We start from the raw sequence: 22,340 nt of genomic DNA on the forward strand, positions 1-22,340 counted from the left end.
AGGCATGGAGGTTGGTGCCAGGTGAGGGTGGCATCTTTCCTCTGTCTGCCTCCTCCCTTCCTCCAGTTGGTACTTGAGGGGGCAGGTGCCCCCACCACTGCAGCTGCTTGTCCAGGGGCTTGCATGCTGACAACTAGAGCTACCTGCTTCTGTGGCTTCTACAAGTTCTGGGAGCACAGGAGGAGCAGGAGAGTAAGATGGGCTGAAAAGCATGGCCCCACAGTCCTTGGTCAGCCTGCCTGCCTGCAGCAGAGCACACCGCTTGGAGGGTCGAGGTAGTCAGTGCAGGGGTTAGGATCGTGAGGGAGACAGGAGCCAGAGCAGCCAGGGGTGCCGCTTGTTTGTAGGATGCTGGGGTGGGCTCAGGGTGCCTAGAAGGTGGAGGAGGAGTCAGCACTTACCTTCTCATGCAGAGACCAAGGACTGTGGCACCCTTAAAGGGATCTTGTGGTACCCCTGTTGAGAATCACTGGTGAAGAGATGGACATAGAGACTTCTAGTACAGTTCCTAGACATCTTTAAATAGTCAAAATCAATTGGGAGTACACCTATGTTGGAAATCAAACAGCAAGTATGGGACCCTATACACTTTCCAGCTTGCCGATCCTTCATTCTACTTTGATACCAATTATTACAGCTGGCTGTTTGTATTTAAGAGAAACAGTATTTAACTATCTTTAACTTCTGTTAAAGTCCTCAGAATAAGTTCATCCAGACATCATCTACTGTTTAAAAAAAAAAAAAAAAATCTACTTGTCCAAGGGAAACTTAAGGCGTTCAGTGTTGATGACCAGTTGCCACAAGAGTTATGTAGTATGTATTGCAACACACTTCTAGGAAAACCAGGTGTATGGTAACGTTCCTATAATAAAATGTCTTCTAAAACATGGTTTTGTCCGTCCTTAAGATTGGGGTTTTAAGAGAGGACGTCTTTTTGTAAACCACATTTTAATAAAGGTGACATTTTTTGAGTGCTTTCCTAATACATTGGAGTTGGTGACTGTTTGTTTGCCACTTTGAGATCACATACCTTTTTTTAAATATTAAAAAACCCCAAAACACCGCAAATCCAATATTGGAAGAAACCTGTCTCCACAGGACTTCAGAAGTCCTGCCAAGGAGCATCTTCTGTTGTGGGCTGGATAAGCAGAAATGAATAAAGGTAAACATTTTATATCCAAATCTATAAGGTGTGAAAACTCTCTGGTTGCCTATGTAGAGGCTTAAGAACCTGTGTAATGTTCTGGTTAACATCAGTACTGATGAGGTTGTATGTGAATTTTGAACTTTTTGGTAACCTTTAGGTCAAGGAGAATTGCAGTTGTCAGCAGTCAGGTGTCTTTCTTGGACTGATAAGTATGCCACAAGGATTTCTCTTGTGTGTCCTGGATATTGGACATAATACACATAATGATGCTCACATTGATTTATGTTGATGATGGGAAAAGAAAACCCCAGAAACTTACTAGTGAATATATTGTTATACATTTAGAATACAGAATTTTATAAACATTTCAAGCTATGCTAATGCCTCCTGGAAAAGTAAAATCTTTGTCTATGTATACATAAAATCAAAGAGAGGATAATGTTGTTATGCTTTGAATTTTCTAGGGGGCATTGATGAGTCTTGAAACTTAATTAGGTTTTTGTTGTTATTTCATAGTTCCATCGTCACTTAATTTTTTTTTAAATTATGGCTAATGTATATACAGCTGACTTAATTCTGTTTTCCCTGTTTAAAATCCAGGTTTTTTTTAAATTATGGGAAAGCCACTTGAGATTTTAACTCTGCATAAAAATGCTACATTTCCCAGATATAAAGTCACAACTATGAAATGTGTGCACTCTTCTGCTTATAGCATTACTGTGAAATCAGACTTGATGCTATTTGCAGTGGGAACTTCACATAGCCGTTAAATCTATGTGGATTTTTGTCCCGTACACTGAGTGTTTTTGGTGAAAGTCGCTTGGTCTATTGGTGTTATCTACACATATATTTTCTCATAACTCACCTGACAGCTGTTTTGTTTTTTGCAGTGTTTTCTCAAGGGCTGAAAAAATCCTCCCTGGAGCTTTATGGATTAATCTGCTATGGGGAGCTAAGGAAAAAGATTGGGGGATGTGAGTATGAGTGCCCACTAGTAATGGAAATTTGTTTTTATGCTGTAGAGTCGAGAAGTTCTACCCTTGAGGATGGGCATGGCTTGGACTGTTCTGCTTTAATGGTTTTCAAAATGTGTGTCCATTTGTATTCCACTACAATTCTTTTTGGCATAGTTTTTTTTTTTTCTTTTTCTTTGGTGGAGAGTGGGAATTTTTAATTCTGTTCTGTAAGAATATTTTTAGTCAGGCACATGAGATTTCCCTTTTCCTTTAGCATAGTCTTTGTAGATTTCTTTATGCAAATAATGCAAGAAGTAGAAAACACAGATCTGGGTGGTGGTTATTTATTTACTTAAAGTATCTATACATTTGCAGGTGAAATGTATGTAATTTAGATGCTTGTACTTGAGTATTCTTGAAAAATCAGGTAATTAACTATAATTTTCCAGGTAAGAATAATTGCAGGAGCAAATTATGTAATTTACAATGTTTAGGATAATACATTTCTCCAAATCAGGCCTTAAATTTTTATTTAACAATATTCAAAATGAATAAACATTAACAGTCTTGATCAGAAATAACAGTTTTAACAGTTCACAAACACAGTCTGAATAACTCAGATTCTTCAACCCTGTCAACACCATAACATATCTTGTATGTTGCTTTCAGTCTGGTACCATGTTTTTGATGACGTGAAGGCTCCAAGATTGGCATAGCATATACATGTGTAGCTTTGGTATTATGTTGGTGCTTATTTCCTTTTAAAGACTTCATTGCTTTTAAAATTACAAAATGAAAAGGCATAAGGGATGGATGGCTTGAAATCCTAACTGGATAATGATGTACCAGGGGATTTCTTACTACATATTGTTCGCAATGGGGTTTTTATTGTATTATCTCATGAATTGGATGTTGAGGCTGTGCCCATTAACTTTATTTTGTTAGCTCAAAAGTTCTTGAGTAGGCTAAGCCATCTTGAGGGAACTATTTTTATGTTGTTTGTTTCTGGACAGAGGTGCAGAAGCAAGACAGATTATATCATCAACAGAAAAATGCTAGTAGTATTTCTTTCTCTCCTTCACAACTTGTCTGTGAATGATTGAGAGCATCAGCTGACCCCTCCTTGGTTATGACTGGAAATAGGATTTCTCCCAGTCATCCTGAAAGGACCTCCACGTTGTGCTTCAGCCATATTTGGCACCACATTGGTGTCCGTTGTCCTCTTGAAAATTCTGTTCCTTTTTGTTAGTTTCCCCTTCTGACATGAGCAGTAACCCCTCTCACTCAGGTTCTGTGACAAATGTACTCTGCTGCTTCTTGGAATCCTCTTCTTTGCCTTTCTGGTGGAACCCAAGAAGTCTTTACCACTAGAAATTGCCAGTGAATGTTATGCAGAACTATGAAGACATAAAAACTTGTCGGGAATGACTTTCACCTCTAATGGGGAAAGGACAATTCCTGTACAAGCAAAATCAGTCTTTACTACACAGAGGATAGATCACATTACCTTAATGGAAGTTTCAAAACATGCATTGCAACAATGTCGGCGTAACTTTCTTTTTTCTTTTTTTTTTTTCTTCTGCCACATCCAAACATATATGAGGGTTTGAGGCTTCTCCATAATGCTATGCTGCCCTAGCAACAGATATTGAGCATGAAGATCAGAAAGTTTTACTGCTAATTGCAGTGTCACATTTGCAAAACACTGCAATGTCATTGCAGTGCAGATGAACTTTGATCTTTTAAATCTACAAATGAAATATAATTAACAGCAGGATGTGCATGAACCCTACAAACTGTACTAAAAATGGTTGTCCTCTCCGGGTTTGTAAGTAGCACATTTTCAGGAAGTTTCTGTTGTAGCCCAGGCATCTCTGTCTCAAGACAATCGATTTGCACCAAGTGAGGCATCAATTCATTAAACATCTGTGTGTGGTTGTAGAGCCTAGTTCTTGAGTGACAGCCTTCCACATTTAACGCACATGAAGTTCATGTTTAACAGTCTTGAATGTGGTATGGGATTCTTCCTAAACTTTCTTTTTTCTTCTGTATGTTGGGCTCTTTTTCTTTTCAAAAGTCTTTATTCCATGCTTAATAGACTGTTTCCAAGCACTTTGATACTCTGGTATTATTATACTACATCCAAGGTATTATTATACTAAAATGTATTGTTTCATCAGAATATATAGCATACATATCAATATACCATAATATTGAAAAGCATACAGACAAAGATATTACTTGTGTCCTGCATTATTTAATTCCTAATATCTTATGTTTGTTTTTCCTTTTCACTTAAAGGTATGGATGATAAAAATGCAGCTAAACTCAATGAGCTCATCCAAGTTGGGTAAGTCAGAATTTTTCCCAACACTGATTGCCAAATTAATAGCCCAGAGCTTGGAGCATTTACTGTGCAAAAGTTACAGTTTGATTTAACACACTGAACAAATAATCTTGTTCCAGGTTTTTTTCCCTTCTGAGAGGCAAATTAATTGAAATAGGGAACACATAATGAGTGAAATTTAAGAGATCCTGGTGATGCAAATGCTTTGTAGAAGATGTGGCCTAAATTGAATTGAACCTACAGAGTATAAAGATCTATAGTCCTAGTATGCAGTTTTCTCTCACAACTCTGCTTGCTGTTCTGTCCAATTGTGACATCTTGCCCAGAGTACTGTGGCTTTAGCCCTCCACAGAGCTCTTCCAACATTCCCACAGCTTCGGTCCTACAAACAGTTACACAGGTACTTGGCTGTCAGCATGAATAATTTCCTTGACTTCATAAGGATTTACAGGATTAGAGTGTCAGTTCTCACCTGCACTCTCCTCTGGGTTATAGAAGCAGTGAGAAATATGCCTGTTATAAATGAGGCAGTGCATGAAATATTTAAAAATATATAAAGCCCTAAAAGACATCACTTTAGTGCTGGCAACACCCCTAATTCTCACTTTCTGAACAATGAAAATGAACTTTGCAACCATTTTGCAATGCAGGCAAACCAGGCATTTTGCTTTAATTTTAATATGAGATATTCTCCCTGTTCAGTGGGGTACTGTACAGTATCTTTGCAAGGTTAGCAGTTGTGTTGCAAATCTTAACTAATATTCTGCAGAATAGCCTGCAGGTTGTTCTGTTAACTGGAAAATTGGCGACAGGAGAAAGGGGGTGTGGAATTGGGACTAGAACCTTTAGTAATCTTTTTAAATCGGCTATAAATTTTGGGGGGGGCATAGACAGTTTCATTTATTATACCAATGCTTAGGTTCATGTCTGCCATTGGAGAAATAGGTAGGTCTTCATCTTTTAAGCATTTCTAAAGTGTTCATTACTTTTACCACTTAGATGCTAGAATAGATTCATGCTTGCATATGTTGCACTGGGGCCCTGTTGTAAAATCAATGCCATCATGTAGGCTAGGCAACATTTGACAAGACCAAAATCATTTTGTCACCCTAGTCCTGCAGTGCATTGTTGACAGGCTCTGGGGTTTTCCCATCAGCATTGCTTTGCGGGATTTGAGGGCTTAACTCTGATTTGTTCAAACCAAAGGTTGACAGTCTAGGAAAATCCTGGATAGTAATTCTGTCAAGATTTTCTCTTGTAACTTAGTATTCAGAAACATGTATCCTTGCACTTAACACTCAGTCTTTTAGTATGACCTGCAATGCATGTAGATTTTTAATTTTTCTCACACACACACACACACGACTGAAATCTTCACTCTCCTGCTCACCAGCTGCTAAAATTCCCCCCTATTGTGTTACAAATTAATAATCATAATCTTATTTTCTGGCATTCTGTTCTCTGCCCCAGTCCCTAATGATTATTAACTATATGTCATATAGAAAAAATATTCTTGTAATTCTCGTGTGTATTATGCAAGAGCTTCCTTTGACAAGTTGGAGAACTTTTGAGTAGCCACCCAGCAAGTTAGGGGCAGAGCTGGATCTAGAGTCTGAATGGTCCTAGATTTTTGTCCTGGCTGTTCTCTGTTAACACCTTGCTTCACCCCAGGCTTTCTATAAGATTCCTGCTTATGGTTTATCAAAATCGAATGTCCACATATGGGAGTCAATCTTCACAGCCAAGATGAAGACCCAGGCCACAAACATCAAGTTTTGATTGGAAAATTAACCCTGTAACTATGTCAAGCAGTAAGAATTGTTTTCTGCCAAATGGCACACTTCAGTTAAGTTGGTAACTCAGCTTAGGAGTCTTGCAGCTTTTCTGTACTCATCTTAGAAATACCAGAAATATTTAGAATTGAGCAATTATAAGGCTTTTAGTTAACTGCTGACTGCAGCCTGAATCAGCAGGGGTCCATAAAATAGGTCAAAACATAGGTGCTTATCAATCCTGAGGGAACACGGGAATTGTGTGCTGCATTAGTTCAACCCAGTGGTCCATCGGGTTTGATATCTTCCTCACAACCCTAGCTACATCAACTGTTTTAGAGACAGCTGGCAGAATCAATATTCTGGGTGTATTGTTAATAATTGTTGGAATTTGTATTATCTTTCTACTCTACTCAGACTTCCTTTTTTTATCGGTTCACATAGCACAAACATTGTGTCTTGGGATAATGTAATGATGTGTCAACATGAAATAAGAGGTTTGTGTAACAGCTTGTACCAGAATTGTTAAATCTGGTATATTTAAGCCCATACCTTAGGCTTTGTTAAATTAAATGGTTAAAAAGCCCAAACTCTGTACAAATGGTTTTACAAACTTTTAAAATTTAAATGAAAAGGTATTTTGTGGAGGGAGACTAATTCATGGTCAGATTGATACAGACTGTGGGACTTTTTGCCTTCCTCTGCGTTGGGGTCCTGACCCTCCTCCTTGAATCTCTCAAGCATATTTTAACCACCCTTGCATCAGCAGAATACTGTTTACTGTTGTCTCCCTGCTTTATCTGTGACAGGTAGGGTGCTATGCCTTGTAGTTGGGCAACAGGGTTGATTGTGCAGTTTTAGTAATAGGTTAGACAGGGATTTGTGTGGGGTGGTTTGGATAGGGATGATCCTGCTTGAGGCAGGGGGCTAAATTAGATGGCCTCAGGAGGTCCCTTCCAACCATACTTCTCTATACTTTTTTGCTGCTTGCAGACATTAAAAAAAACAAATACCACACTTTACCACAAGAAGTCACGCGTTACTCCAACCCAGCTTTTCAGCATCTGTAAAGATTGAGCATTTTAGTGGGGCTTTTTGGCACTTTTAGCTAAAGTTGATTCAATCAGCCATTAGATAGTGGTGCTAAAAAAAGCACCACTAAAGCACCTGATCTTTACAGATGTCAAGCAAGCCAGATTGAAGTAACTCACTGTCTCTTCTGGATATATGTGGGGCTCAGTGCAGGAATGTGCCAAGTTTTAAATTAAAGTGTCTTTTTTTCCCTAGCATCTGCAAGCACCCATAGTGACTTAAAACTTTGCTGACTGTGTTTATAAACCCACCACTGTAATCTTGTGCTGGTTTTTCAGAACCAGAAAGAGAAACTGAATGTTCTGTTAGGGAGATGGTTCACTGTTTTGAATGCTACCCTAATGTGCAGGAGGCCTGGTTTCAAATACCTTTTATGCCATTGGCTTTCTGTGTTACTTTGAACAAGTCACTCTCTCTTTATCAGTTCCCCTTAAAATAATGTTGAGAGGATAAGTATGTTAGAAATTATAAAGTCCTTTAGTTACTACAGTAATAGTAGCTGGTAAGTACATGAATGCATGCTCATTGTATACACAGAAAAAATGTAAAACAAGCTAAGCACCTTAAATAGTGAAACGTTAAAACATCTGTTTCGAATACAAATCAGATAATTTGAATAATTTGAGAAACTGCTAATAGCACAAGTAAGCTTTGTTTGTTTTTTGTGCTCATGTCTGTACTACTAATGCATCTCTGCATAGGTATGATTTCATAGATTTCATAGATTTTTAGGGTCGGAAAAGACCTTAGTAGATCATCAAGTCCGACCCCTTGCCCTGGCAGGAAAGAGCTCTGGGGTCAGATGACCCCAGCTAGGTGCTTGTCTAGTCTTCTTTTGTCTAGTCTTCTTTTAAAGACCTCCAAGGTAGGGGACAGCATCACCTCCCTTGGAAGGCCATTCCAGATTTTGGCAACCTTCACCATAAAGAATCATTTCCTAATGTCGCATCTAAATCTGCTGTCCATCAGTTTATGGCCATTGTCATAGGCAACGCATGCCTTCTGAGGCTGGAGGGGCATGGTCACTGCCTGCAGGTGGCAGCAGCAGGGGCATGGTGGCAGCAAGCAGGGACTGCCCACAGGCAGCCATGGCTGTCAGGAGAGGGGGTCTGCTGTGACCGATCACCAACCAGGGGTCCCCCCACGGCCAGACATTGAGCCCGGAAGTGCCAGAGGTACTTCGTGGAGGGGAGGCCGCCACCAGGACTCAGCCTGCCCATTGGCTAAGCTGAGAGCGCGTGCTCTCAGGGGATGCATGTACACTCCCTATGCATTGCCTATGGCCATTGTTCCTAGTAACCCTAAGGGGCACCCTGGCAAACAGTGTCCCCTATTCCTTGCTGCTGCCTTCCCCACAGTGAACTTGTAGACGGCCACAAGATCCCCTCTCAGCCTTCTTTTGCTGAGGCTGAAAAGATTTAGGTCCCTCAATCTCTCCTTGTAGGATCTTACCTGTAGACCCTTAACCATAAGAGTAGCTCTCCTCTGAACCCTCTCAAGGTTATTCACATCCCTCTTGACATTTGGTGCCCAGAACTGGGTGCAGTACTCCAGCTGCAGTCTTACCAATGCCGCATAGAGGGTCCTTAGACCTGTTCATGATGCACCTTCCAATGCATGAAAGAGCATGGTTGGCTTTGTTTATCTCTTCATTTAGATTTGTTTAGAATGAGAATGATTTGGCATAGGGCAAAGTTTCATTTTTCTTGATTTCCATGTACTTAGATCCCAATACCACAGCATGCTATATATTCAAACATTTGCGTTTGATAACCAACGAGCAAGCTCTTATCACAAAAAATAAATTGAAGTCTATACTGAAGAAAGTCCCAAATGTCCTGGGCTCTGTTTCCGTAGACTGAACATACCATTTATGTTCGTGAATATGAAGAATTCTTAAGCATGTTGTGAAGTATTAGCTTTTAAAACATTTGCTATTTTCTTAAGTTTAGAAGTATCCAGAATATTGCTAACAGAAATAAAGAGTTAAACAGGAAGCAGGTATTTTAAGCTACAACTACTTTTATAATAAGCTTTTTTTTATATATATTCAAGTTTTTTAAATTTATAAAGCTATTCCTCCCCCATCCATGCTGTGCCATATGTTTCCATTAAAGCTGCCATCTTCAACTGCATTTAATTTTAGGCTAGTTCCAAGTTGAAATAACTCATTAGACTCCTTTCCTAGATTATTTTAAACACATCATACTTTATCCAAAAGGGAGTAAGAGGAAACTTTCTTAGACATTCTAAAAAGATGCCTTGTGGGATATCCTTTCTTTCATATGAAGGATTTTAGGGAAATATGAAGAGTATTTCATGACAACAACACTCCAAAATGTTCTTGTTTTGTAGTATCCAGGGCCAGAGATGGTAAATTTCTATGTGAATTCATGAATATATTTTGCTGTTTTGCTCACATCCTTTCTAACTGCAAAACTATTTGCTTGCCGTAGGTAACACTTTGTGCTCTAGGGACCACATTGCGATTGCTCGCTTCTAAACTGAGATGTTCCACATAATAGAGTAACCTAATATTTGGAGCTTCAGCTTTAAGGTTGCCAGCTATTTTATCTATTTTCCTTCTTGCACTTTGCATATTTTTCTTATGTCCTCCAGTTTGTATTTCTGTTCTTTGTCTCTGTACCTTTTTATAGAGATTGAACTAGAGATTGAAATGTAACTAAAATAACACAATGCTTCTGTCTTTTTGTACCCAAATTCATGGGTTCAGTGCTAGTGTGCTGTTTCTGTAAGTTCTTGCTGGTAGTTACCCACTGCCCAAGGTGCATCCTGGCAGGTGGTAAACAAACTCATCAAAAAGCATGGCATGTAGCCAACTACATGTGGCAGACACAACTTCCACCACACTTTGCAGGTAGCATGGTCAAAATTTATAATGCAATAAAAAGTACAAAAAATGGATCAGTCATTTGGATCAGTTACCTAAGAGATGGATAAATGGGCAAAAATTGTTAAATGCTTTAAATTGCTAGAGAGATAGGAAATGAAAAATAAAGAAATAGTTTCCTGCTGAAGGTTTCTAGAAGTTCTTTTTTCATGATAAATTTAAAAGTGCAACATTACAATTTCCTAGCTTCCTAACTTATTGCAGAGAGGGGATGGTAGAACTCCAGTGATCTGTTTACACTTATTGATACATTTTTAGAACCCTAGGCTCAGTTCTTCTCTTGGCATTATTATTAAGCTATGTACCCTAAACAGGGTGCATCTACACATGCAGTTAATGCAAAGCAGTAAACTCTGGAGCAGTTCCAGCTGGAGTAAACTACTCCCAGGCACAGTGTCTACATGTGCACCTAGGACAGCAATTTGAGCTGGAGCGGAGCAGGCCCCTGGCTGGCTGGGCTGACCAGGCACAACTTACATTCCTAGTCAGTGTCTACACATGTTTCAGCACAGTTAATTACCCTGCCATAAGATAGTACTGTCCCAACATTACTATCTTATGTCAGAGTTAATTAGTTTACTGCACTTTAATACTGGTGCACATGTAGATGGTGACACTTTGTGGAGCTAATTAGTCTCCTCTGCAGTAAAATGCACGTGTAAATGCACCCACAGAAATCTTACGTGAAGCACCCTAGCTGGACAAAGATCAAGTACTTAAACTGAGCTGATAGTTTGCACGATGCAAGAATACTGTTATCAATATTTTGATATCACCTGACATCATGTTATGGATGTAATTAGTTGAAAATTTTGGATTTATTTAACTAAAGTATAGGTGTAGGAACCAGTTCTCAGGTAGCATAGTTACAGAAGCTTATGACCCCACAATATTTGAGATTTGAAGACCTCATCCTAAGTTAATTAAATTCAGTGGGACACTTTCCCCTGAGGGTGGTGCTTTGTGTCAAGCCATAAATACAGGTGCGGTGTAATGCAGAACATTATGACTCTGCTGTGTTTTCCATTAAAGAAGGAATATTAAGAAAGGTATCTAAGAAATAGTTACCAAGATGCTGATTTGCATTACATGAAAGTATTGTTCTCATCTGTTCTTGTCAAGATTTGACATGTGCATGCAGAAGATATTATAGATATGATAGATCCTATATTTGTGATATGCATTCTTATATCTTATCAACCTGCCATTGATTTCATATGATGCCAGCACCAGTAGGGTCAACAGGACTTTTTAATTTGCAAGCACATGAGACAGTGCATTTTAAGTTTTGGATATTCAAACAGTGGCTTGTTAAGGTATCTTTTTGTCTACTATGGCCAGGGATCCAGTGTTATTGCTGCAGTTTGGAGGCTTTAGGGTACATAACTGGAATCATTGAGAGAGACTGCTTTTGTGTATTGTGAGGTAGCAGAGACTACAAGGACATTTGTAGGCGTTCTAATGAAACCAGACAACCTTGCAAGCTGTGCAAAGTGCTTGTAGTTACTATTTTTGGGGAAGGAGAAACAATAATAAGTAATGACTAGAGAAATTTAATACTTACCAAGTGGTTGACAGCAGGCCTACTTACTTCTTCCAGATCTTTAGGGCCATGCTGTCTGATGGGCCTAGAGTAGAATCTTTGGTGCCTTTAGCTACCTGTTCACCCTTGAGATGGTAGTGCTGTGACTAGGAGAGATGTCTGTAAACCTCCTAGGTCTTCAGACTCCAATGGGACTTTGAAGACTGGATGCCTGAGATCATGTACTTGGGAAGTCAGGCACAAGAAAAAGTATTCTGTACTTACTGAAGGCAAAACTAATTCACCGTAGTTTCATAGTTAGTAGGGTCAGAAGGGACCTGAGCAGATCATCAAGTCTGACCCCCCTGCCACAGGCAGGAATGAATGCTGGGGTCAGACGACCCCGGCAAGGTGTCTGTCTAGCCTCCTCTTAAAGACCCCCAGGGTAGGAGCGAGGACCACTTCCCTTGGAAGTTGGTTCCAGATCCTAGCCTCCCTGACAGTGAAGTAGTGCCTTCTGACATCCAGCCTGAATCTGCTGTCTGTCAGCTTATGGCCATTGTTCCTTGTTACTCCCCATAGTGCTCGGGGGAACAGAGACTCTCTCATTGCCTGCTGGTCTCCCTTAGCCAGTTTATAGATGGCCACCAGATCCCCTCTCAGCCTCCTCTTGTGGAGGCTGAACAGGTTCAGATCCCATAGCCTATCCTCAGAGGACCTGCCTTGCTGCCCCCTGATCATGCGAATGGCCCTCCTCTGGACCCTCTCGATGTTGCTTACATCCCTCCTGAAGTGCGGCGGCCAGAACTGGACTCAGTACTCCAACTGGGGCCTGACCAAGGTCACATAGAGGGGGAGGATCACCTCCTTGGACCTTCTCGTGATGCATCTATGGATGCATGACAAGGTGCAGTTAGCCTTTCTGATTGCATCCCCACATTGGCGGCCCATGTTCATCTTTGAGCCAGGAATGACTCCAAGATCCTTTTCTGCCTCTGTGCTGGCAAGAGGGGAGTTCCCCAGCCTGTAGGTGTGCTGCTGGTTCTTCCTTCCCAGGTGCCAGTACCTTGCACTTGTCAGTGTTGAAACCCATCCTATTCTCGTCCGCCCACCTCTGTAACCTGTCCAGATCTGATTGCAGCTTATCCCTCCCCTCTAGTGTGCCCACCTCCCCCCACATCTTAGTGTCATTTGCGAATTTGAACAAGGTGCTATTCACCCCCTTGTCCACGTCGCTGATGAAGATGTTGAACAGTACAGGCCTGACGTCCAAGCCCTGTGGGACCTCACTACCCACATCCTTCCAGGTCGAAAATGACCTGTCCACCACCACTCTCTGGGTGCAGCCCTCCAGCCAGTTGGCAACCCATCTGACCTTGTAGGGATTGACACCACAGTCGCCTAATTTTTTAATGAGAATGGGGTGAAAGACTGTGTCAAAGGCTTTTCTAAAGTCCAGAAAGACTAAGTCCACTGCCACGCCTGTGCCCAAGGATTTAGCGACCTTATCATAAAAGGCCACCAGGTTGGTCTGACAGGACCTGCCTCTGATGAACCCATGTTGGTTGCCTCTAAGCATACACTTCCCTGCTGGTCCCTCGCAGATGTGCTCCTGCATAATTTTCTCGAAAAGCTTCCCCAGCACCAAGGTAAGACTAACAGGCCTATAGTTTCCTGGGTCCTCCCTCCTCCCTTTTTTGAAAATGGGGAACACCTTGGCTCTCTTCCATGTAAACTGAGGCAAGATAGATTCTAATAGAGCCACTCTTATTGGAGTATTTTGCTTTTCCAGAATGCAGTCCTCCTGTTAGCAAGCTAGATTTTGCTCCTTGTATGTAGGGTCAGTCCTCTGATTTTTATCCTTATATATGTTACACAATGGCCTAGTTACAGATGGAATAAACTTGGTTGCAGGATCTTCATTGGCAACATGTTGTGTGGGGGTCGTGGGACGACATGTGCCCCACCAGATTTCTCTGCTGACAGCAGGGCACAAGGCATGGGACTGCAGCCTGGCCAGAGCCAGGGCTTGGCAGCAGTGGGGGTGATGGCAGCAGCATGATTTCTGTGCCAGTGACGGGGTATGGATCTGCAGCCTGGCTGGACCCAACGCCCAGCAGCGGGATGGGGTGTAGGGGCTCAGTGCAGAGTTGTGCTTCCCCCCCCCACACACACTCTCAGCACTTGCATGTCACCTACAAGGATCTTGATTGTCTTTCAAAAGGACTCTGACATCTTCCTGATCAGTAATGTTTGTGGATATGCACTGGAAAAAATGCTTTTCAGAATTGCTCCATGATAGGTCATCAAGGGTTCCACAAAGAGACTGGGAGTAATGGCAGGGCAGGCCAGGAGGTGGTAGGTCGCCTGGCTCCACATCAGCTTGTGTAATCTGCAGAGCCAGGGGTAGGGGTTCAGCAGCAGAAGTAGTGATATGAAAGAGTTTTGTGACTTTAGGAAGTTTGAAAACCATTGCTTTAAAAGAAACGGGGTGGGGGGGTATGGTTTGGGCATAAGGTAATTACTGCAGTTGTCAAAGAGGAGTCCCATTCCTCAGTAGCAGGTACGTGTATTGGATCTTCCTTTTGGACGTCAGGTGTTGGTCACTTGCAGAGCCTGGATGTTGCATTTGGTGGACTACAGGGTCTGATAGCTAATTCTAAACAATCCAGGTTTTAGTTAGGTGATAGAAGTAGCAATGCCTGTGTAACAATATATAGTACATCATGTCAGTGTAAGGAATATCAGTTCTTGCATAGTCTTATGGTTGCCAGCCTAGGGCAGACTGAGGGTTGAAAGCATCGTTTGAAATCTAACAAGTAGATTTTTCTTTCAAAGCAAGGCTTTTTATTACTATTTTAGAGGTTGTATCTCTTCTTCCCCCTGCTCCCTCCCCCCCCCTCCTCCCCCCAGTTTAAAGAATCCATCACTCCTTCTGTATAACAAAGTTTATCAGGAGAAGATGCCAGTACAAAGGGCTCCCTTAGCTTCTGGCAGCCAAATGTGAACTCTGAAAATCTGCTGTAGCATCTTTAAAAGATTCTGAAGTTGTTGAAGCCCACAGCTTGGTAGTTCAAACATCAGGGAATGAGCGGACCCAGATCCACTGAATCCCTTCTGGCTCTGATTTAGTATCTACAGCCCACTTCCTGTTAGCCTCTTCTAACAGCTTTGGTTAGGATCCACATCCCAATCCACCTCATCCTCCATCCCCATCTCCCTGTGAGGTTTGCTGCCCCACATTATAAGGAAAGTGGGGCCCCACTGTTCGAGCAGCCTACAGGCTCTTACTTCCTCCCTCCTAGACTGTACAGGCTCTCCTCAACTGGCCAGCTGGTAAATGGTCTGGATTCCCTTTCTTGATGATATAAGTTGTGGATATTGCAGTCAGTTGCTTTGAAGTGGCCAGTCTAAGTGGGAAAAGACATTTAAAATAATATCTTCCTTATTTGGAAAATAGAATATATGTTCTTGCTTCTCAGGAGTTTTTTGTTAAAGTTGTGCTGGAGTTAAAAGCCAGGTTAAGCATACTATAAATGTTTACTGTGCACAGACTCCAGCACAAGCAGCTGGGTTTCATTTGCTGTAGTACAGGGATTGGTGATGGCCTTTAAAAGGATTTTTTGCATTATCCCAAATTTAAAAACTCTTTAAAATCTGCAGGCGAGTCTTGTGCAGAGAGGCATGCTTTTTTAGTTGAAGGGAGAAACTAAAGGAAAGCAGTTTTATAGTCACCCCAAAATGATAAGCCTGGTTCTGAAGGCCATCTGCTTCTGGGATGACATAATGCGAGTCTGTCCTGTGTTTGAGGTATTGCTCCTTTGCTAGGCAGCCTTGGGGTACAGTGCTTTCTGTGAGTCTGGCAGTGAAGGAGAAGAGAGGAGCCTACAAAAGGCAAAGTTGAAATTAAACCCCTGTGAACCTGCACTGCTGCTTATTCATGTAGGGATGAATGCATTCACCATTTTCACCTGCACAAGTATACGTTGCTCTGTTCATGTTACACCTCAGTATTTCTCTTTTAAATACATTCAGGGCCACGACTGTTCGCTACAAAGGGAGAAATCTTCGGATCAAAGCTCCAATGTGTAGGGCACTGAAGAAACTCTGTGATCCAGATGGTACGTAAGAGAAACTGGAATGGGAATGATTGCAACAGATGGTCTGAAGCATACAAGTGAGAGTAGGCCTGTTTTAGTGCAAATTCTCCTATCAAAGATGTATGCATCATCTCATATGTTCTTAGGGGGCTCTGATTCATTCCATTAGTCTTTTTGCCCTGTTCTCTTGTGTGGCCAATAGTGCTGCTTTGAAACAAGCCATTTCCACAAACCTTTGAATATGGCACTAGTTGCCAAGGGTGCCCTGCAAATTAAGAAACCAGTTTGTAAAGGAAGTTGCCACTTTAGAAGCTCTTCTCTTTGTGTTGTTCTATAAACTGTTGCTGCTCATGCAGTTTGCTGCCTTTTTCACACAGCAAATGAGTATTGAGCAGTTTGGACCTTGTTTACACTCTTCACTTCAATACGGCTCATTTGGTTTTCAATGAGCCAAACTAAGGGCATTTTAAGACTTTGAAAAATTCCTAGTCTGTTTCCAGCTGTCTGTTTTGACACTGCTTAGTCAGCTGGAAGTTCCAGTAGAGCTACAGTATGCAGGGAAAGCGCTGGTCTGTCAGAACTGGAGGTGGCCTGAGAAAATAAGCTCTGGTGAAGCTGAGCTGCCTGCTTACTCTTAGTATGCTTCCATCATTAGCTGGATTTTGGACTGAGCACTTAGCTTTATTTTGGACTGAGGGCACTTTTATACATACTCTGGGAGTGGGAGGGAAGGTGCTTTGATTAGAGTGGCTCCAAGAGCCATTCTAATTAAAGCACCACCGCGTTTCTTATATCAGCATCCCCACACTTAAAAATGGTGGTAGGGGCACTTGAACTAAAGCTTGTTTAGTTGACAAGCTTTAGTTCAAGCACCCCACCACCATTTTTAAGCATGGGGACACTGATAGATGAGATGCAAGAGGCTGCTGGAGCACAGCAGTTGCCATGCTGGAATTCTAGTACATCAGTTCAACCTCTGCGCTTGTGTATAGACTTATACAATGAGCATTAGTTACCTTTGCTCTTTGCTTTGACCTATGCTTTTGGGCTACTTTTTCCTTTAGGTATTAGTGATGAGGAGGATCAGAAGCCAGTGCGTCTTCCTCTTAAGGTGCCTGTGGAGTTGCAGCCAAGAAATAATCATGCGTGGGCTCGGGTGCAGAGTCTTGCCCAGAACCCACGGCTCAGGTAAGCAGAGACAAGATGTGTAGTAGGTCTTCAGAATGGGGGAGGGAATGTCTGGGTTTGGAATGGAGCACCTTTGGAACGTCATTCTGTCTGCCAAGCAGGCTGCAAAGAGTTAAATAAAAACGCTCACTAATCCAGGAGCAGTGGACCTAAATTGCTGATATTGAAAGCATTTTCTTTGGCTAACGATGTTTCAGACTGTGGTAGGTCTTGTGGCATCAGACTTTAGAACTGCATCATTCTGATTACCATTATGCTATATCCCCTCTAATTTGCGTTCTTGTTTGAGTTCTCCAGGCTGTTTCTGGACTTACTAGGGTTTAAGATATTAATACTTTGCACCATTTGTGCCACATTTCCAGAGGGGATGCAGATAGAGCAACTGGCTCATAGTACTGGTTCTCAGAGCCGACCTGAGCAGGGTGTGGGGCCTGGGGCAAATCAGCCCATGCGGGGCCCTGCCCCTGCTCTGATCCCACAGGCCCAAAGAAGCTGCCACTGCCATTGACAGCTGGGGGTGGGGGGTAATGAGCAGCTGGATGTGGAACTGCTGCTCCACCCAGCTCCGCATCATTGCTGCTCTACCTAGCTCCGCAGGGCCCGCCAAAGTGTGGGGCCTGGGGCAGTCACCTTGATTCTAGATCAGAGTAACTTACATTTCCTGGATAAAGATATCAAGGTATTGATGCAGAGGATAGGGGGAAGATTAGGAAGGGGTTAATTTTCTTTTCTCTTGGTAGCAACCAACATATTATGGTAAAATGTGGGGAGAGAAACTTTACTTCAGTTTTACACTACATGCCACAGTTGCTATTGCAGATTTGTTCTATTTGCTAGGGATAGTACTTCAGTTATCCACCTGTCTTCTGTCTTGACCAAAAGTAAATGAAAACTCAGATCACCTCTGCAATATTTATCTGAGAGAATTTTGAGGTCATTCACAAATTATGAATTATCCTATATGTTATCACTGTGCACTAAAACTACTTCCAAACTACCTCTTGTTTCTTGAGGGTAGGGTTAGAGTGTTCATGCAAACATAGGTGTATGAATGACTTTGTATGACATGTCTTTTGCAGTCTCTGCTCCTAATTTATACTGTGCCTGTGTCTTCTCTTGATTCTGTTCCAGCAGCAGGCTAGGTTTTGAGTTTCTTCTGACTTGTGTCCTGTGTTCTCTTGTATTGGTTCTCTCCCGTGCAGAATGATAGTGGAATTACATCGGAAGGTCTCCAGCCTCATTGAGTTCCTGAAGCAGAAGTGGGCTCTCCATGAAGTGCGCATTGTATCCTTTTCCTTTTTAGAGGTTAACTCCTCTGAATGCCATGATTTGTGGGAAATTCCCTCCCTCTTCTAGTCCCAATAGTTCTCTGATGTCTAAACCTACTTAAAATATAGCTCATGATCCCTTAATGGGAAATGGTCCATCTCTCTGAGCTAGTGATAATGGGGAAGCATTTTTCCTTTGCCTCAATACTTTATTGCTCTCCCTTGATAAATATAGTTGATTCTATATGAAACTCACTATTTTTCTATTCCTTTAAATGGTGGACTTGATCCATATGGTCAGAGAGGTTTATGCACTGAAAAATCATCTATCATAGTTGGCCCTGCTGGTGTAGTCGGGAGGGACTGATGATATAACTTAATTTCCTTAGTCTCAACTGGTCAAGATTGGTTGGGCAATGGGGATGGAAACTTGCTGCTGCTACCTATACATTATACAAGCCCATTGTTTATCATGAAGATTAACTTTTGATAGCTCTACCTTTAACCTTTGATCCATGTGGGATAAAGATATGTAAGATACTGACTATTCCTCCGTTAACATCTAGTTTCTGTTCTTTTTAGTTTTCTCATGCTTTTTTACTTTTGTGGCGTTTTTAATATAATCTTTTATTGCTTAAGCCTTACAGAATTGCCAAGGGAACATCTTACACATGGCAAAAGAACCAAGTGCAGCATGGGGGCTACTGAACTGAATTTGAATTCCATGTTCATATTATTTGGCTAAAACTTTCCTTTTTGTTTAAATTCAGTTGCTACGTAATTTCTAGTCTGCTGCACAAGTGTAAAGCAGAGATCAGTGTGGCCTTGCTATAGAATATGAATGAAAATTGCTCTTGCATTTGTGAGATATATGGAGCCTTTATTATATCAGTATAAACCTGATAATAAAACATTATACTGTTGAGTGGAGAACGTATCCCACAGGTGCCCAAACTACAAATGAGACTACTTCTATCTAGGAAAGTGGCCAGCTGATACTGCAGCTCTTCTGTATATTGTTATGTTCTTTGACATGGCATATTTAGCGTAAAACACTAGAGGAACGGCAACTTCAAGACTCCAGAGACTCAGAAGCAAGAGGCAGTTTGTCAGAGGAGAAAGTGATGCTTCATCTCTTCCCAGGGGAGAACTGTACACTGAGCCCACTCCCTGGGGTAGCCAGAGTGGTTCACTCTAAAGCTTTCTGCACAGTGCATTGGCAGGAAACTGGCAAATGCAAACAGAACACAAAAGACTCTCACTTATTGCCTCCTGCACAGATTCTAGGCATACAAAGTGGTCAGGGGACAGCCAGAGGACAATTAAAATACCCACGGGGAACAGAAGGTAAGGGTGTTGGAAGGGCAGAGAGCACTACAGAGCCAGGCAGAACCTCTCAGCCTTCAGCTGAAGTTTCTGCAAGCACTGAAGATGGCTCCCCAGAGAATGGCCTAGCAGAAGGGGCAGCTCCAAGTCTTGGCGTCACAAACTCTCTTGATAAACCACCTTCTGGACTTCAAGATCCAGGAGAGAGTCTTGAAAAGTCAATCCCAGTGGCATTGTGTGCTGAGGGTCGGGAGGCCCCAGTTGGTGATGAAGCAATTGTGCTACCATCATGCAGCACAACTTGTGCCTGCAGCAAGATCCCTGATGTGGAAGAACTCTCTCTGCTTGATCCCTTCCCACGGTACATGAAGTCCTGTCAGGACCTGATTGTTCCAGAGAAATGTTCTTGTGCAGACAGGCTGCATCAGAAAGACTTAGTTCCCTCAGCTGAGAGCGCTTGTCTTGTGGCTCTTTCAACTGGGAGCACAGAAACAGCTGACCCCAGCTCAGCACAGGTGGTGAGAGGTGGGGTAGCATCACCCAGCAATGGCCCGTCCAGATCTGAAACTCAGGCTAGCCACTGCCAGGGACCACAGCCTGAGGCTAGTACCAAGGAGCTACCAGATGCAGTAATGGAGGACTCTCAAGAGAAGCTGAGCTCCTCATTTCCACCTTCATCTCAGGGACAATCTACTGCAAAGTCTCTCAAAGATGACCCGAGCCGGCTTGCTCAACAGGTCAGAGAAGAGGGATGGAGTCTTAGAACCTCCGAGAGCCTTACGCTGGCTGAAGTCTACCTCATGATGGGCAAGCCGAACAAACTGCAGCTGGAGTATGACTGGCTGTCAGTCTTAGAGCCAGAAACCCAGGATTCCAGGGAGAAAACAACTGAACCCAGTGCTGTTCCCACATGTACTCCCTTTCACAAGCAGAGACTTCTCAACTGCCTTTTAAAGCTCATTTCTACTGAAGTCAACCCCAAACCAGTAAGTAATGCCTTAGGTTAGGAGTTGACAACTTTTTTTATAAGAGTGGTGGGCCAAACCAGTGCAGTTTGTTCCGAAGGTACGCTGCCACTTCTAACCTGGCCACCACTCCCCTCTTTGCTGCCTGTCCCCCAGGCCACAAAACTGCTGTTGGCTTACTGATAGTTTAGCTTCTGTGACCAATGTTGAATTGCCACCAGCCCCTGCCATACATGTTAAAGTGCAGGATGTGATTTGGGGGATAACAGCCTAGGTCTATTATTGTTTCTGCTGTTAATAAGTGCCCAGCTCTATAGTGATCTTGGTTTTTAGAAAGAAAATTCCATCCCAGGTAAATAGAAGCAAAATAGAATCTGCCACCAAAAGCTGCATCTCCTTCCTTTTTTTTATCCCATTTCAACTTAAATATTCAGCCATGGATCCTCAGCTTCAATAGCAGTAATGATAAACAGTCATTATTGTTGCGCTAAAGGGAAGCCATCACACTAGCTGCATGTAAAAGCTAATCTTTTAGAAGGAACTGTAAACCTTTGATTACTAATGTTAATTTGATGGTTTAAACAAGTCAAGGAAAAAAGTCTCTTGGGTGCCTGAGATTGTACCACAACAGAACAGAGGATGTGACTAACAATTTAAATGCTGCTTATTCCAAGATTATATTTGGAGCAAGTGGTTTACCAGTGAGCTTGGAAAGTAAATCTGAAAGTGGCAAAGTGAATGCTGTGTTGCATCTAATGACTTCAGGATCAGTCTGCTCCATCTACTTGTGAAAAAAATCTTCCTACTGTGCTGATCCTACCGACTTAACCTGTGATTTGGGTCAGTCTGTGTTCTTTCCTACTTGCGTATGGTCACCAGTGTTAAAGATTCTATGACTAAATTCTGCTCTCTCTGAGAGTCTTAATTTAGCTGAAGCTTAATAAATTGTTCTGTTAAGGCACAAGAAGCAATAGAATTCAGTAGATAAGACCACATACATATGGTGGGGATCTGATGAGTTAGTGTTTACACAAGGTCTTCTAATTAGAGTGTCTGTTAATCATGCCTGCTGAATAGCCAGTTAATCCTTTGACCTTTGGTTGCTTGTGGAAACTTGTTTTTTTTTCCTTTCAAAAGCAATGTCTGATACTAGCTTCTAAACCTAAGAGATTCCTAGTCTCTGCAAAGGAGCACAGATGATCCTCATTAGATAGTGGCAGTTTTATTCAGTTCTGCTAATTCATGTCCTGAGAGCTACTCCTAGGTCACTGACATAAGACCATTCTAGTGGAGCTGTGGGTCCAGATTTAAGCTGCAGCCTTAAACTGTAATATCTTGTGGTGTGGATCTTGTAGGCCTTTGATGTCTTTTCCTATTATTAACTGCTTAGAGAAAACTGCACTCCTAGCAGTGTGAGACATCCAGGGAAAATGTGTTGATTAATACGCACAATTGCAAATAGGAAGTGGCCAAGAACTTTTAAAAATATTTAAAAAGCTAAAAGAAAGTCTTAAGGTATTTATTACTTGCTCTTTCCTTGTCATTTCAGTGCCATTAATGTCTTTATTCAAAGTAGTGTGGTGCTCACGTAAAAAGAAAAAAAAGAAGAATGAATGAGATTCTTATTTGTCCAGGTCCCCTTTCAGCAGCAGTGCCTGATATTAAAAAATAAACATCCTTGCATTGATTGTATTCTGGTAAAGTAGGAGGATCTTTTTGCTGCAGGAAATGCTGTGGGGATGTGAA

At 41.9% G+C, this 22,340-nt stretch overlaps 1 protein-coding gene across 6 annotated transcripts in view; it reads left to right on the forward strand.

Moving 5' to 3' along the window:
• The window catches only part of CRAMP1 (cramped chromatin regulator homolog 1), a 65,055-nt gene that overhangs the window by 16,133 nt on the left and 26,582 nt on the right, over nt 1–22,340 (forward strand). For 5 of the 6 annotated variants that reach the window (XM_019493106.2, XM_014597482.3, XM_059716779.1 and 2 more), the window contains 6 exons: nt 2,038–2,121; nt 4,405–4,453; nt 15,783–15,868; nt 16,912–17,035; nt 18,238–18,319; nt 19,350–20,615. In XM_019493106.2, the coding sequence (XP_019348651.1) occupies nt 2,038–2,121; nt 4,405–4,453; nt 15,783–15,868; nt 16,912–17,035; nt 18,238–18,319; nt 19,350–20,615 (1,691 nt within the window). Of the gene's footprint in view, nt 1–1,098; nt 1,163–2,037; nt 2,122–4,404; nt 4,454–15,782; nt 15,869–16,911; nt 17,036–18,237; nt 18,320–19,349; nt 20,616–22,340 lie in introns of those variants that run through there. The other variant, XM_059716780.1, reaches the window with a different exon arrangement.

This window comes from Alligator mississippiensis, chromosome 13, assembly GCF_030867095.1.
Source record: "Alligator mississippiensis isolate rAllMis1 chromosome 13, rAllMis1, whole genome shotgun sequence".
In the NCBI taxonomy this organism is placed as follows: domain Eukaryota; kingdom Metazoa; phylum Chordata; order Crocodylia; family Alligatoridae; genus Alligator; species Alligator mississippiensis.